Below are 16,594 nucleotides of genomic sequence, written 5' to 3' on the forward strand. Positions count from 1 at the left end.
ATGCATTTTTCAAGAAAGTGTAAGATTTCATCGAGTGGCATCAAGCATGGAGGTAGAGCTGGTGTTCACACACAATGACAATCACAGGACAGCCTACACTAACTGTTACACACTGGTGACTTGACATGTGGTTGGGACACACTTTGTGGTTTAGTTGGTTAGCCCTGAGGAGACAAGCAGTCAGACTATTTCTGTTGGGTACCAAACTGTGATCCATGGCAGAGCCAGAGACATAAACTCAATGAGTTTCTTATCCTGGGATCTGGGTGTGTGTGTGGGGGGGGTGTGTGTGTGGGTGTGGGGGTGTGTGTATGGGTGTGTGTATGGGTGTGTGTGTGGGGGGGTTAGGGCTGAAGATAGTCTAGAAAGATCTCACTCTTAAAAACCAAAATGTTTCTGCTTTATCAAGAGGCCAAAGAAAAAAAGTATGTGTTTTATCCACTTATAAAACTCTACATGCCAGGAAATCAATCACAATTTCCCAGAAAATAGATAAAATGTGAAAGCATAATGCTTTAAAGCTAAAAATATTTTTGCAGTGGACTTAAGCAGACACAGAAGGTGCTACATGTCACTCTCTAACCAGAAACACTGTTGGAGTTTCATTTTTCAAGAAACAAAAACAAAGACAACTTGTTAAAATGACGTAGCAATTTCATAATAATAAATTTGTAAGAGTCTTCCCTAAAATGTCTCCCTGGAAAAAAGAATTCATGAGCCATCCAGAGAGGATGGGAGATCGTTATTATTAAACTTTAAAGTGCTCTCCTTAGCATTTGCCCTGAAAAATACCCCTAAGCTGCACTGATGTTCTAGAATGCCCATTGGACCTTTCTTTACTGGATCAAGGTTCTGTACAATCTCCAGGACACAGATGAAAAGTCTGTGCTGAATCTGACTGCCTGTGTTGCCCTGTTCTTACAGTCCAGTCACACTGATTAGATATTGGGAATGCCATCTTCAGAGATAAAGACTAGCTGCCCTCAGTTTCTGCATCCGTGAATTGAGGAGGTCATCATGACTTTCAAAGGCTGAGGGAGTGGGGCTGCACAGAAGCAACACGGACCATGTAGGGCATTAAGGAAGAAAGAGACAAATCTCCTCCTTGGGCTGATTCTGCATCCCATCCATTCCCCATCCACAAGGGGAAAAATGAGCGTTCACAGTATCAGCTGTGTTTGGGTTTACTGCTTTCACATTAGAACCAAAATGTTTTGATTAGCAGAGTCTTAGTTGTGTCCCAATTTGGCTGAGATGTAGATCTGAGTCTTTCTGTTGGAGACGGTTTTGCTTATTTGTGATGCCTCATGTTAAGGGTATGTCTGATTATAAATGTGTGGTGTTTTTAATCTGCATCTTCTTGCTTCCACTCAGGGAGGTTATCCAACTTACCCAGAAGAGACTGGGCACTGTGAGCAGAGAACAAAGCTGAGAAAGGGAAAGAGGAAGCCCACAGACCCTGTAAAATGGCCCTAGGAAAAGAAAAGAGGTGGCCCTCAAGTTCTGGCTGGTTAGATACCAACCTCAAGATTATTCCAAGACAGATGTTAAAAGGGTCAGAGAAGAGAAATATGAACAAAGCTACGTTAGCCAACATGAAGCAAAGAGGCTTTTTCTATGAGGACTCAATAAACTGGAAGTCTTACTAACAGCTTTCAATAAAGGGAAAGGAAAGGACCACAAACTCAGCTTTTGGCTATGTGATGAATATTGAAAACAACATCAAAAAGGTAAGCTCAGTCTTACTCTTTCAGCCCAGCGCTCCCAGCTCCCAGTACAAAGTAAACCTTTCAAAAAGCACACTAGATACCTCCATGCGCCATTCACTGTGGGTTCCCTTTAGTCAGCATTTCTACCACCTCTGATGGACTTTAGAAGCCTCTGAAGAACCCATGGTTATGCTCCACAATAGAAAGTGGTCATCTCTTTTCACTTGTAGGGGTAGATGGAGGGAGAGGAGGCAGAGAAGCGGGGAGTGGAGCAGGGGAGGGGGAAGTAGTGGTGGAGAAGGCAGCTTCCGCTGACCTTCCTCTGTATAGGCGTGCCTTTGTAAAGGATTCCCATCCTCGGTATTATTAACAGGACCTGGACTAAATCTCTGCCAAGAAACAGTGTTGCACGATGGTCCACTTTTATCAGCACAATAACAGTTTGTGGTTAAATGCAAGAGTTAAACCCCAATTCATCCACATTCTCTGGCAAACTCCCAAACTGCCCACTTCTGTCAATAATCATCTTTATATCAAAACAGCCATCTCTTACTTCTATTTAAAATCCTATCAATGTACCTTTCTCAACTCTCTTTAAAGTAACTGATTCATGGATGCAGCCCTCCAACCAGGTTCATACTAGTACTCTTTAAATGACCACATGTCTTTTAAACATAAAAAAAAAAAAAACCCACTCATGGACATTTTTGATCCCTTATGTATAACAATTATTAAGATATTATTTCTTTAGTAGCACATACCTCTTTTGGTAAAGACACCAGTTTATTTCTGTCTGCATTCAAGTTGCTCAATTTCTTAAGTTTTCCAATGCTCTTAGGTAGAGTCTGTTAAAAATAATATGTTTGTTATTAACTTACCACAATTTTTGTAATATAGCTGGACAGAAAAAACAACTATTTACAAGGACTTTAAAAGCATCAGTGAAAGACAACACTTCTTTCTAAATATTAGATGTCTGTAATAGTCACTTGGGGAAATGTAATGAAGTATTCTAAAATTCTGCTGATAGTATGTTTGAAAGAAATTAAATCAAAGATGGAGACAGAGTAATGAAATGTTCTCCCATTTATCAAAATGTGCATTTACACCCTCAATGTTTACACGTGTCCTTTCAGCATGCCAGACAACCACCTGCTCTGACATGTGGAAGCTAGCACGCTGTCCACATAGCTGCTGTGAGGCCGGGGACACAGAAAGACCTTGGTGTGTGTCGAGAAAGGTAAGCAGGCTTGGCATGCACGGCAGAGCCCTACAACAGCAGGCGGGGGGTGGGGTGGGGGTGGGGGGGTGGGTGTCACACGGGCTCTCTAACATCACAGCAGAATCTGGGGGGTCACTACAGTTTAACAGCTATGGTTTCTATTTGTAAGCCTACAGCCACGGCTGGGACAGGGTGATCTGGGAACTTCAACCATGACTGCCTGAGACAGACAGCTATCTCAGGAAGGACGCTGCAGGGACCCACCATGTCTAAGTTTTTGCTCTTCGTAGGCTGTCTCTCACTGCTCTTTCCAGCTAAAGAACACTACTTCATTTAACAACCTAGGAGAAAGGGGAAGCAAGAGGGAAGAAAAGAAGGGAATGCAGGGTAGAAAAAGGAATGGCCAGAGAAGGCAGTGGGGAGAGAGAGAGAGAGAGAGAGAGAGAGAGAGAGAGAGAGAGAGAGAGAGAGAGAGAGAGAGAGCAAAGTACTTGCCTCTTAAAAAGGAACAGGCAATCATAGTAAAAGGGCAGGAGATGAACAGTGGGCCTGGGGCAGGAAGGAGGCAGACAGCATAGACTGGCCCCAGACTGGCTGCCACCATGCTGACCCACCGAGGGCAGGGGTGCATGCACTCTTTGCCCTGGTAGGGAGAGGAAGCTTGGTCAAAGTGTGAGTCTGGGCAGCTGCCTTCAGTCCTTGTTTTTTAGGGTAGAGACAGCAGTGGTCTTGTTCAAAGTTTTCACATGCCATCCTCCAGCTCAGAACACAGAGCAGTCTAAGCATCCATCCCTCAGGGCTTTCCCATTTCTTCTGCTGGTGCACTAACACGCCCCAGACACACCCAGCTTACAGGCGGGCTTCACAGGGACCGAGGTGTGAGTACAGGTCCTACTCTCTGAGGACACATGCTCTGAGCATGGAGCCCGCCCACTCTTGGCTTATACAGCAAAGGTTGGTCTTGAGGTCACACCTCTTCAGGGCAGGGACAGAGAATCCATCACAAATCCTCATCACAGCACAACAAGGCACTCACCAGGAGACGGTTTTCTGTAAGAACTAATTCTGTGAGGTTTTCACAATCCCCAATTGCTTCAGGCAACTGTGTGAGCCTGTTCTGATCCAGCTTCAAGATTGACAGTTTCTTTAGTTTTCCTACAAAAGTGTCATTTAAACTCGTTAGTTGTGATTCTTTGCCTAATCACCACTTGCCCCACCCCCACCCCCGCCATCTGCCATTCTTTTTCATTTTATATAATTACTTATCTTTTCTTCAACTGGCTTTTCAAACTGAAACTGTATCACCCTCACTTAGATCACCAAAGGTTGAGTGTTAAGAGTAATTTGTTTAGCACATCAGAAAGTAATTAGAAACAAGTCATGTAAAAGGGCTAACTAGAAAGACTGTGAAAACCAGAAAATTTCATGAAGGCCAGTTACTGATGCATTTGTAAGAACAGGAGCCGTTTTGTGGATAAAAGAGAATGGAGTCTGACCCCACCCCCCTCACTAAAGCAGCTGACTGACCTGCCCCCTCAAGGACACAGCTGCCAAGTCACCTGTGAATGTAGTGACTCTGTGAAGAGCCTAACAGAAGTAGCCCTGTGTGTGCAGAAAAAGGTGGAAACTCTGAAGAGCTTCTGAACAGGAAGTTTTGACGGACACCCACAGGACAAGGGGAAAGAAGAATGAGTCTAATGGCCACCTCCAAGTCCCCAGGGAAAAATGAAAACACCTGAATTCTTCTTTTCAGCTGAAGTCAGGGAAACAAACCATGCAGGCACCCTTCCTTATCCTAGTAAGGACACCTTCCCCATTAAATGAGAAGATCACCTCTACACAAACAGAAACATGAAGCTGGGGCAAAAGAAGGGAAGGAAGAACTCTCTGGGCTTAGGCAGAGCCCCAGGACAAGGGAGGACTAGTCATTCCTTAGCTCACTGTGTAGCATCATCAATAAGTTACTAAGTACCCAGTGGATCCCCACAGGCCCTGCCTGTAAGAGGATATGCCAGCACTACCCACAGGGTACAGTGCAGCTTGAAACATCTCCTCACCCCTACTCCCAGCTCAAAGTTTTATGGCTTGAATAGTTCAAGTGGGGTGGGGGGGAGACACTGGTTTCTTCACTAAGAAGGGCCAGGTAATTGGTAGCAATTATCTTTGTTTTTCAAAGCTTTTCAAATGATGCCATCCTTTTGCCCCTCCGAACAGGATACACTAAGCCTGCAATAGAGGGCCTTGCTACAGACACTCCTTTAATGTCCACAGTGGGTCAGCTCCCACCTGCTGATTCCTCCTATTCCAAGCCTCAAAACACCCAGTTTCTACAGCACTTGATGCCATATACGGTTCTAAACAAACCATTCTAGAAAGTCAGAATCCTCATCTGTTTTTCAACTGGGACTGACCAAAAACAGTGTCTCTAGCCCTGCTGACTATCATCGGTTATCACTTCATTTTGACCAATACCAGAAAGGATGGGGTCTTTGGCCACACTCTTCATAATCTTATGACAATCCATGGTTAAACACAGTTCCTTACAAGCACTGGGCAGCACTGCTGTGAAGGGTTACCAGTCCCTGCGTTTAACACTATGTCTCTGTCTCTGTCTCTCTCTGTGTGTGTGTGTGTGTGTTTGTGCATGTTTTAAGTATTAGCACATTTTTTAAAAAAATTAATATTTTAAACAGTTGTGACAAACAAACATTGATTTGGTTCTGTTTTATAATTTTCTAGGTTATACGGCTTTCTACCTGAGAAATTCAAACAAATAAACAACCAAAAAAAGCATATTAACAGGCATTTCCCTTTCTTACAGGATTAGCAATGCATAGGAGGCAAACATTACAGACATGACTCAAAAAGGAGGGGAAGAGAGGGAAGAGGGAGGGGGAGGGAAAGGAAAGAGCAAGGGATGGTTAAAATCTCTCCCAGCATATTAGAAAAGGCTCAACTCTGCCACAGTCCCCTTTAAAAGTACCTTCCTAGTGTGTGCTTATCAATAGGATGGAGTCCAATAAAGACATAAGTTCTAGTGATGTCCAAGTTACAATCTTGTGGACTGTTCAGGATTCTGATGTGAGAAGTCCTACTGACTGCTCATTTGCCATAAACACATCCTCTAATCGTGACTAGTCACTTTTATAATTATAGAGCTCAGATAAAGTAGACACGAATCAACGCTTGAAAGTAACAATATTACAGGTTTTGCCAAACCAGGATGGACAGGCATATTTGAATCTTAGACTGCATTAACTATCCTCTGCTTTCCTTCTAAAAAGGAGAAACATTCCCAGCACTAAACAGCAACGATAAAGAATTCAAGAGTGGGTTCCAAATGTTCGAGATGACAGCAGGTGGAACTATACGTCTGCTACTTTGCAGTACTCACCAATGCCATCGGGAATTGTTTCCAGTAAGTTCTGGGAAATGACTAAGTCTGTTAAAGAAGTCAGGCCACTGATTTCTTCAGGAAGTCTCTCCAACCTGTTTTCAGAGACATCTAAGCAGAGCAGGCTCTTCAGATTCCCTATTTCCTGTGTTAATGGCACAGAAAGAGAAACACATGCTTGAAGCTGGCATAGTACAGAGGAGTTTGCTATGGGGGTTTTTCACAACCAGACCCCTGGTCCACATCACACAAACAAGAGCAGAAAGAATGTAAGGGTTGGAAGATGGAGAAGAATGCTGTGAACCACTGAAGGCTGTGAACTGCTGGACATGACATGACCTTTGCACTCATGACCTCACACCGGGTAGGGTTATCTGCACAAGATCAAGCTGCCCACAGTTTGAGCACAGATTGGCACAAAAACCTCACCCCACCCCCCACCCCCAGTGAGAAGGTTGCTGGAGAAAGGAGAGTTCTTTTCCTTTAAGGTGGACCCAGACCCATGTGCATATGGGCAGCACTAACTGGACTTAAAGGGTCTAAAAGAAAAGGGAAATGATGAAGACATGAAGTCGGGAGGAGATGAAGCAGGGTCAGGGGAGTTGGAGGAAAGGAGATGAGGGTGGATATGACCAAAACATATGTATGAAAAACTGCTTTTAAAAAATCGTCAGTTCTTTGGTCAGCAGAGGCAGGCAGATCTCTATGAGTTCAAGGCCAGCCTGGTCTACAAATCGAGTTTCAGAATGGCCAGGACTATTACACAAAGAAACCCTGTCTCAAAAAGCAAAACAAAACAAAACCCAAACCAAACCAAACCAAACCAAAAATCCTCAGTTCTGGGCTGGAGAGATAGCTTGGTGACTCAGAATACTGGCTACTTTGACAAAAGTCCTGGTTCAATCCACAGCACCCACCCATCTGTAACTCAATCCCAGGGGACCCAACATCCTCTTCAAGGGAGGGGGGTAGGGGGAGAGGCACTGCACAAATGTGGTGGACAGACAGACATACACACAGGCAAAACACTCACACATAAAATACAAAAGTAAAATAAGCTAATGCCTCAGTTCTGAGTATGTTATTTTACCACATATGAAGGTGTACATAGTTGAGTAAATTTCTAGACCCTTTTCCAATGAAAATAATAAACTATATGAACCATAGCCACAGAGCCTGAAGGGAGTTTGGTTTTAGTACAACTTGATACTAGAGGCAAATAAGACTTTTAAATAAGTACTCACAGCATAATCCACTGGAGATCCAATTCCTTTGTGGTTAGAATGCCACATGTCACACAGTCACTTACACACATCTGCACAGACAGGTACTCTCCCCGTTTTAATGTCACATGGCTAGTATTTTATTACACTCCTGATATTCCACTGTATATTCTCCCTACCTAGACGTTCTCTGACAAGGATTTTGCACATGTTACAAAGAATTCGAAGTATTAGCCAAAGGCTACCACAAGTTACTTATCTGTTTCTCTTTCTGAAGGGCAGCCCAAATCTGAGTAGAGTCTAATTAGTGTCTTAGTTCCAATAGTTATTAAGTGACATCATGATAACATCAGTGCTGTTACCCTGACAACTGCAATTTCAGTTGAGTCCTTCCTTCTAGTTTTAGATTTCCTGGCCTCTATCTGTCACTCCCCCGTCCCCCACAGCTCATAGGCCCACCACTACTGGGCCACACAGTCAAGTGGGCAGCATGCAAAAGGTTTTAAATTTGCCCATCCACACCATAAAAGGCACAGTCTGTAAACATTCAAGGTTCAAACTCCATGACAGAGAAAAGGCAGGTAACAATAAAAAATGCCTGTTGTGCTAGGGAAGGCCTTTTGGGTGAGTTTCTCAGTTGATCCATCTACAGCTAGACCTGCCTGCTAGACTCCACCCTGAAGAATGAAATGGCCCAAGGCACATTTCATTTAGAACATGGGTCTCACGTTTGACAACAGCAGAGAAAAGACTAAACACCATGGTATACCAGCTTAAACCTCGAGTGCTATGGGTGGACAGGGGAGATCTTAATATTGCTTTACATTAACTACCACAGGTGGGAAAATGTAGTAAAAAAAAATTATCACCAAAAGCAGCAGAGATTTATACTGTCTTAATTATGGTCTTTGTAACTCACTGATCTACTGGACTTGAAGTAAACTGTACTGGCTAAAAAGAATGAGATGACATTCAGACTTCAGCATCTTTTAGAGACAGTGGGCTAGGTTTTCAATCTCTCTGTGGCACTGCATGATGGTGAAAGCTCATGGCCTATTTGCAATTTTTTTTTTTTAAACCATGTTTCTTATCTTTGGGGTCTTCTAGAAAGCCCCATAGAAGCAGGGAACACACACAGTTTACTGCCGTTGCTGTGTATTTTGGGAGACACACTGTAAATTACCTGAGGTAATTCAGACAGTTGATTTCCATCCAACCAGAGATCCTTCAGATGTAGGAGCGCCCCAATTGATTCTGGCTGAAACAAAAGGTAACATCATAGTAACAAGGCCCCAGACCTCCATCTTCCATTATGGGAGAAAACGGGTACAGGGTACCACAGTGGGGTTAGTTGTTACATCTTTCATATCGAGACTCTGTCCTTGAACCTGCCCCAATCTCTTCCCAAGAATGCAAACACTTCCCCTCACGATCAGACCACTAGTCCCGACTCTCCCAAACTGTATTTCTCGACCACTGTGAACAGAAGCACATCCCCCCATGTTTTCTAGCTGTACCTGAAAGACATCCCTCCTGAACACTTCAAAATCACTTGTGATCATAAGGACAGAGAAACACCAAATTTCTCAGACACACACTTACCAAATTATAGATTTCATTGTTTCCTAAATCAAGTTCTTCTAGTCTCCTCAGTTGGGTGAGAGAGCTGTTGAAACAACCAACAACAACAAAAAATGCTCAGAGAAGGCTTTGGGCATGCAGAGCAACAAACTTCCCTTCCTTTCTTGGACTAGTGTCCAAAGCATGGTTCATTTGTATGTGGCAGGAAGCACTACCCAGGAAGGACAATGCTGCCAGTCACTCTGTACACAATTCCCCTTGTTTTCCCCAGAGATTCACTCACTCAGGAAGATAAGTAAGAAGATTCTCTCTCAGTTCCAGGGAGGCCAGGTTATAAAGACTAGAAATTCGAAGAAGAAAACAGTGTTAAGAAAATGCCTTAGGCATTCCTACTCTCCCTCCACCATCCACATCCCCCGAGTTCCGCTCTTATTAAAACCTTTCCTGGTACTCCCCAGGATAAAAATATTTACCACCACCACCCTCCACCACCACTAATGAACATAATCTTCACTTCCCAAATTTCAATACAATAGCATTAATACCCCGGTACAGTGTTGGACCCACAAATACCTTATACATGAGACATGGAAGTAACTCACTAGCCACTGAAGACGACAGCCACTCCCTGAACTAAGGCAGAAGCCAACTATGTGCCTCTCAACTTCAGAATGTTAAAAATGTGCTGGTATAAGAACAGCAGTGCCTTTAATCTCCAGGGGCTGGGATTTCTTCCTGTTATCAGTGAAATATCATGCCTGCTTTAAAGAAGACTGACTTGGTCTGACAAGATGGCTCAGGGGGTAAAGGCCACCAAGCTTGACAATCTGAGTTCAACACCCAGAATCCACTGGTGGAAAGACAGAACCAATTCCTGCAAATTATTTTCTTACCTTTACTGTGGCATGTCCCAGCCCAAATAAATATAATTTAAAAAATTAAACTTGGGTCTCTCAACAAAGGCCAAGTGCTCTAGCAGATGGTCACCAGCCACCAGAGGTTAAATGTATCATAGATAATATAATGAGAGGCTCTGCCCATACAATTGACCTAATACTGTAGCTATACTGACACTGTTCTTACCCTTACTAAACTCTAGAATGCTGTTCTTTGCAGTATACACTCCTGCCTTTCAGATATAAGAAAGTCTATCAGGATACTATGGAACAGGCAGATGCTCTCCCCAACAAAGATCATCTGGGTCACTTTCAGACAGAGTCACTGCCTCATCAACTAAAGCCTCCACACACTGAGCTAACTCAGTATTGCATGACACAGATTTCAAAAAAGCGACTATCCTTCACCTCTCAGGCAACTGGGCTCCATGCCAACTCCAAATAATTTTGCTAATATTGCTTTAGCAGCATCTAGATTTGGAGTGGTTTTATTTCTGAACATCAACATTAATCTGCCTTAATCCTTTACTTTGTCTTTTCAACAACAAACAACAAAACTAGGACCATGTGAACTAAAAAGCCAGAAAACAAATATGAGTAAACAGTCTTTCCATCAATACAGGTATATATCTGCACACACACACACACACACACACACACACACACACACACGATTCTCAACATTTGTTTGCTGAGAATATTTTTTTCTTTTTTTATTAGTTCAAATTAGGAACAAGCTTGCTTCACATGTCAATCCCTTCTCCTTCTCCCTCCCCTCCCCCATTCCTCCCCCACCAGCCCCCCAACTCATCCCCCCTCTGCTCCCCAAGGAGGGTAAGGCTCTCCATGGGGGTTCCCCAAAGTCTGTCATATCATCTGGGCAGGGCCTATGTGGGATAGGCTCTCAAAGTCCCTTCTTACACCAGGGAAAAATACTGATCTACTACCAGGGGCCCCATAGAGTGCAGAGGCCTCCTCACTGACATCCACGTTCAGGGGTCTGGATCAGTCCCATTCTGGTCTCCCAGACAGCAGTCTGGGGTCCATGTGCTCCCCCTTGTTCAGGTCAGCTGTTTCTGTGCATTTCACCAGCCTGGTCCCAACCCCCTTGATCTTCATTCCTCCCTCTCTGCAACTGGGTTCCAGAGTTCAGTTCAGTGTTTAGCTGTGGATGTCTGCCTCTACTTACACTGGATGAGGACTTTAGGATGGCATATAAGGCAGGGAGTATGAGGGCAGGGGAGAAAGAGCTGGCAGAATGAGAGGAGGAGAAGAGGAGGGGAAGAGGAGGAAATGGAGGAGCAGAAAGGTTGAGCCAGGGGAAGAATAAATAAAGGAGAGCAGGATGAGAGATACCATAACAGAGGGAGCCATTATAGATCCGAGGAGAGATCTGGCACTAGGGAGAGTTCCAGATATCTACACGGATGACACCAACTGACAATCTAGGCAATGGTAGAGAGGCTACCCTAAACGCCCTTCCCCTATAATGAGACTGATGACTGCCTTATATGCCGAGAATATTTTTAACTACGCTAAGGGCAGTATACACTGTATCTTGTCCCATTGTAAACTGAATAAGGGATTGGTGAGATGGCTCAGCAGTTAAGAGCACCAGCTTCTCATCCCGAGATCCTGGGTTAGGTTCTGAGCACCCACATGGCAGTTCACAACAGTCTGCAATTCCAGTCCAGGCGATCTAATATTTTCCTCTGGCATTTATGGGCACCATGTGCACATAGTACATATACATAAGAATCTGAAAACCAAATAAGAGTTTCCATTAAAAGCCAAAGCAAACAAAGATGTCAAATGAACACAATTTATGAAAACCACAATCTTTCCTCTAAATAATCACTCATGGACCCAACCCCAATATTTTCCCAATGGAATGGAACTAACTGGCAATGGGCTGGCAATGGAAGTTCTAGCTTTACTTCCTTTCGATCAAATGATCACATGGAAGTACTGCCATGGCAGGGGTACTATCCAGAAGTAAGACGCACAATGCTAAGTTACACTTAGAAAGGGAAAGAGCAGCTGGCCAGTGGTGGCGCACACCTTTAATCCCAGCACTCGGGAGGCAGAGGCAGGCAGATCTCTGTGAGTTCAAGACCAGCCTGGTCTACAGAGCGAGTTCCAGGACAAGCTCCAAAGCTACAGAGAAACCCTGTCTGGAAAAACCAAAAGTAAAGAGGGAAAAACGGAAGACTGGATGTCACAGTGAATGTTCATGTCATCCCACCAGGGTTATTAGAGAGGTTGTACATCCAGCTATATTCACATTTAAATTTTTTAGAAGGTCACTAGTGGAACTGTCATTTTATTCATCCAACACTCATGACCTTCATATCTATTCTGACAAACTAAGGACATCTACTGCTTCAGAAAAATCTCACTTGCTAGGCATCATCAAATGCATTTTAGATTTGTAAAACTGTTTAATTTTTTAATTATGTGACTTTTGTGTGTACATAGGGGGGCTGTGTGTGCACATTTGATAGCAGATGCCCAGAGAGCCCAGAAGATGGCATCAGATCCCCTACAGCTGGAGTTATAGGCCAACTGTGAACTTCCTGGTGGTGAGTGCTGGAACAAAACTCAGGTCTTCTGCAAGGGCAATCCAGACTCCTAACCACTGGGCCACCTCGGTAGCCCCATCAAATTCATCTGTTTTATACACAGCTTTTGAGTCTGGGTTGCACCACGTTTCTGAAGTTCTGGTCTGAGCACCTGCACCTCAAACACAGAAAGGAGCCTGGAGAGAAGGGGAGCTGGACAGGGCTCCTCTCACCACTCTTCATGCCTCTTCTCACCAAGTCAGTCATGACCATCTTGTGCGAAACATTATAATGACAGGGGGAGGACTGAGGCATCTTACATCAGGAAGAAACAAAGCCACAGTTCAACCTGGCTCCCAGCCAGGGACTCCCCTCACACTGAACTGATCAGGCATCCCAAGAGCTCACCTCTTGCTGGAAGTTTCCCAGTTAAACAATAAAACCATTTCTCGATCTCCAATGCACACAGTAGTCTCACCTCCTTAACCAGGCTGAGAAACCCCTGGAATTTTACCACTTTCTGTTATTAAAAAAAAATATGATACACATGGAATTCTATTCAGTTGTAAAGAAAATTGAAATTTTCAGGTAAATGAATGGAACTAGAAAATATACAGAGTGAGGTAACCCAGGCCCAGGAGGACAAACACTGTATGTTCTTTCTTATTTGTGGATCCTGGCTCCTAATCTTCAGATGTGAGTATCCTAGGGTAAAATGTAAAAGGGGACCATGGAGCAGTGGTAGGAGAAGCTCTAGAAAGGAGGTCAGTAGGAGGCAGGTGCTGTGAAGCTGGGATGGATGGGGAAAATGGGTGTCATTTAACTGAGAAGGGGGAGAGAGGGCAACTCAGAAACCTGTCTGGCTCTACCAGTGGCTGACCAACTCAGCTACCACCTGGGCCCAGATCCAGTGCTTTGAGTCTGGCCACGCCAATATCTACCCCATCTACGAGCTGCTGGAGCATGTGAAGGAGCTAGTCTTGCAGAACCAGAGCTACAGGATCACCATGACTCTGGCAACAGCAGGATACCTGAGACAAGTCTTGTGATGGTCCCGTATTTATGGTGTTCCAGAAACCAGAAACTTTGAACCAGACCAATGCTCCATTGCAATGCTTCGTGTATGTGTGCACATGTGCCACTATGACGAACAGATATTCAATGGAGAGGTGGGAAAGGTAGAGAAATGGAGCCATGAGTGAGTAGAGAGGTACAACCAGAGCTGAGACATCAGTGATAGGTGTGAGAGAAGCCTGCGGCCGACGGGAGAACAAGCTGCCAAGTAGTGCTGACAGGGTGGTGTGCAGCAGCCTGGACCTTGCAGACTGACCCAGGCACCCCACCACACACACACACACACACACACACACACACACACACACACACACACACACACACACAGCCCAGCCGCACCATCTCCCTGTTTCCAAGCAACAACACGATGTCCAAGATGAAAAAACGATCATTTTCTGGATTGGGTCTCCTCGAAAGATCTCTATGGCCCCTGGAGGCCACTTCAGTATCCATGGTCCACTGCCCCAGGCCACGTTGAAGCCCAAGGTTCATGCTGATGTCTGTGGTCCTACAACAGCTGAGAGCCATGCTGGTGTCCCTGGCCCAAGGTACCACTGAAGGCCATTCAGATGTTCTTGGTCTGGGCCACTGCCTGAGGCCAAGCCAATGTTCGTGAGCTGTGCTTCCACTGGGGGTTATAATGACGTCAGTGGCCTGCACTGCCACCTAAGACCATGATGACGTTTGGGTCTGTGCTGCTGCCAAGGGCCACATCTGGGTCTGTGGTCCTATTGCAGCTAGGATTGTGTTGGTGTACATGGCCTGTATTACCTCCAAGGGCCATGTAGATGTCCATGCTGTGCAGCCACTGGGGTCAGTATATAGATGTTAGTGGTCTGCACTGCCACCTAAGGCCATGGTGACGTCTGGGTCCATGCTGCCACAGAGGGGCATGTCTGGGCCTGTGGTCCTACTGTGGTAGAGGGCCATGTTAATGTCTGCAGTCTGGACTATGCTAAGGTCTGTACTGACAGTGACCATGTGGATGTTCATGGTCCATGCTGTCTCCAGAAACCATGTGTAAGTCCATGATCCATGTTCCCGTGGGCTGCAAAGAGCAAGGAAGCTACTTCTGCCATGGTACCGATGGCTGCAGACTCACAGTTGAGAAAAAGGGACATGGAAGGTGTCTGTGACAACCTCTATCCCCACCCCACCTCAACCCCTTCACACACACAAAACAATAGCCTAGACAGAAAGCCACCAAAAAGAACTCCTAAGATTGTGGCAAGGCTGCTGCAGTGCAGCTCTCCACAACTGAGGGCTTCTGGCAGGGGAACAGGCGGGGAAGGACTCAGGGGGCTGGTGCCACCAGGAGTTTGACCATGCTCCAGAAACAAATGGGACTTTCTTTTTCTTCTTTTTCTTGGGGGGGGGGGAGGATGGCAGGAAGTCACAAGGAGAGGGGACAGACCTGGGAAGACTGGGAAGAGAGTGTGCTCGGGCAGAGGTAGGAGGATCTCTGTCAGCCTGGTCTACTACAGAGCGAGTTCCAGGTGAACCTCCAAAGCAATACAGAGAAATTCTGTCTCGAAAAAACAATCCCGCCCCCCAAAAAGAAAGAAATTACAAAAAAAGCCATAGGGAAAATTATGTTTACTTAAAATATGTGTATACAATGCATATAATATGTAGTTTAAATGCAGTGGCTCCATTTGGGGTGCTAATACTCCCCCCCAAGAGCTATCAATTAACAAAACCCCAAGTGCTAGCCATGGGAAAGCTCTCTTCCAGTTGTCATGGAGTTCAAGAGCATGCCAATACAGTACAGGCTATGGCGGGTTGCTCATCGTCATGAATCTGAGAGGAAGTAGGGGACTTGGCTAGAGTCAGTGGGGAAAAGAAGAAAGGGTAAAAATGATGTATAGACAGGTATTTATGTACACAATTTACAAAAACAAACACTAAACTAAAAATAAGTACACATTTTAAAACCTCTCTTTAAGTGAAAGTGCATGGCATAGTTACTGTGTGTATCTAATGACCCATGAAAAACATTACTAAGATGCCTACAAACTTAAAAGGCAGAGTTCCTACCCTCAACAGAACCCCAAAAACAGCTCCAAGTTTCCATCATTTTGGAGGGGGAGATGTGGACAGAAAGGAGCTACATTAGACAGTGACGACAGTATAGACTGAGCTCCTCTGTGACAGTCTCACCCACTGCTCAGAATGCCTCTATCAGCCTCCTCTAGGAATCTCCAGGGCACAGGAGACAAGTCACACTTACACTTCCTGTTAACATATATACAAATAGTGTCTCTCAGCAATTAGAAATACACATTTGGACAGTATAGTCAGATTCTGCAAACTCAGGGTGAAAGCCACTCTTTGTGTGAAAGGCTTATATCCTGTCCTGTTTGGCTGAACTATTTCATTACTAGCTCTCAATGTCTTCTAAATATACCATCTGTCATGGTAATTAGCGCTTAATATATTTTCCTTTCAAATGAACCTAATGAGTTATTTAAAAACTTGAGACATCCCTTGTCCTTAGCACACTTGGGTACATTACAAGAACACAGGTCCGGTCAGTGTCCACAGAAAGATCACAGTAACCATCTCCTGCCACTGATATCTCAGAGGACAGACCCCAGGAAGGTGAGGTGCTGGAGTGGCCATTTCATAACATACACTGTCATTTGTGACTCATAAAACAAGGGGCAGGAAACAAAGAAAAGACTTTGGCTAGAGATTCCTTAATCTGGACAAGCCATTCTTAGTCAGAGGACAACAGACTAATTTGAAACCATCATGGGCTTGAGTCTCATTAGCATCTTGCCTTGGAATGTGCTAGACTAAAGTAAAGGGCCTACCAACCCACGGTGGAACCTGATTCTCCAGACTGCTGTGGTTAACAGTGGACCCAGCACAGGGTCTGTGTAAAAGCAGTTAGACACTGATACTGAGAAGAGAAATCTCTTCCCTCATCTC

The 16,594-nt window shown here is 44.7% G+C and overlaps 1 protein-coding gene across 3 annotated transcripts in view; it reads right to left on the reverse strand.

The window, feature by feature from the left end:
* Positions 1–16,594, reverse strand: part of Lrrc1 (leucine rich repeat containing 1) — a 119,807-nt gene that overhangs the window by 20,203 nt on the left and 83,010 nt on the right. For all 3 annotated transcript variants that reach the window (XM_027411113.2, XM_027411112.2, XM_027411114.2), the window contains exons 5-10: positions 9,413–9,469; positions 9,151–9,214; positions 8,732–8,806; positions 6,326–6,470; positions 3,968–4,086; positions 2,471–2,554 (exon numbers count right to left, since the gene is read on the reverse strand). In XM_027411113.2, coding sequence (XP_027266914.1) covers positions 2,471–2,554; positions 3,968–4,086; positions 6,326–6,470; positions 8,732–8,806; positions 9,151–9,214; positions 9,413–9,469 — 544 coding nt within the window. The remainder of the gene's footprint in view (positions 1–2,470; positions 2,555–3,967; positions 4,087–6,325; positions 6,471–8,731; positions 8,807–9,150; positions 9,215–9,412; positions 9,470–16,594) is intronic.

The sequence above is a fragment of the Cricetulus griseus genome, chromosome 4 (genome assembly GCF_003668045.3).
Source record: "Cricetulus griseus strain 17A/GY chromosome 4, alternate assembly CriGri-PICRH-1.0, whole genome shotgun sequence".
Taxonomy (NCBI): Eukaryota; Metazoa; Chordata; class Mammalia; order Rodentia; family Cricetidae; genus Cricetulus; species Cricetulus griseus.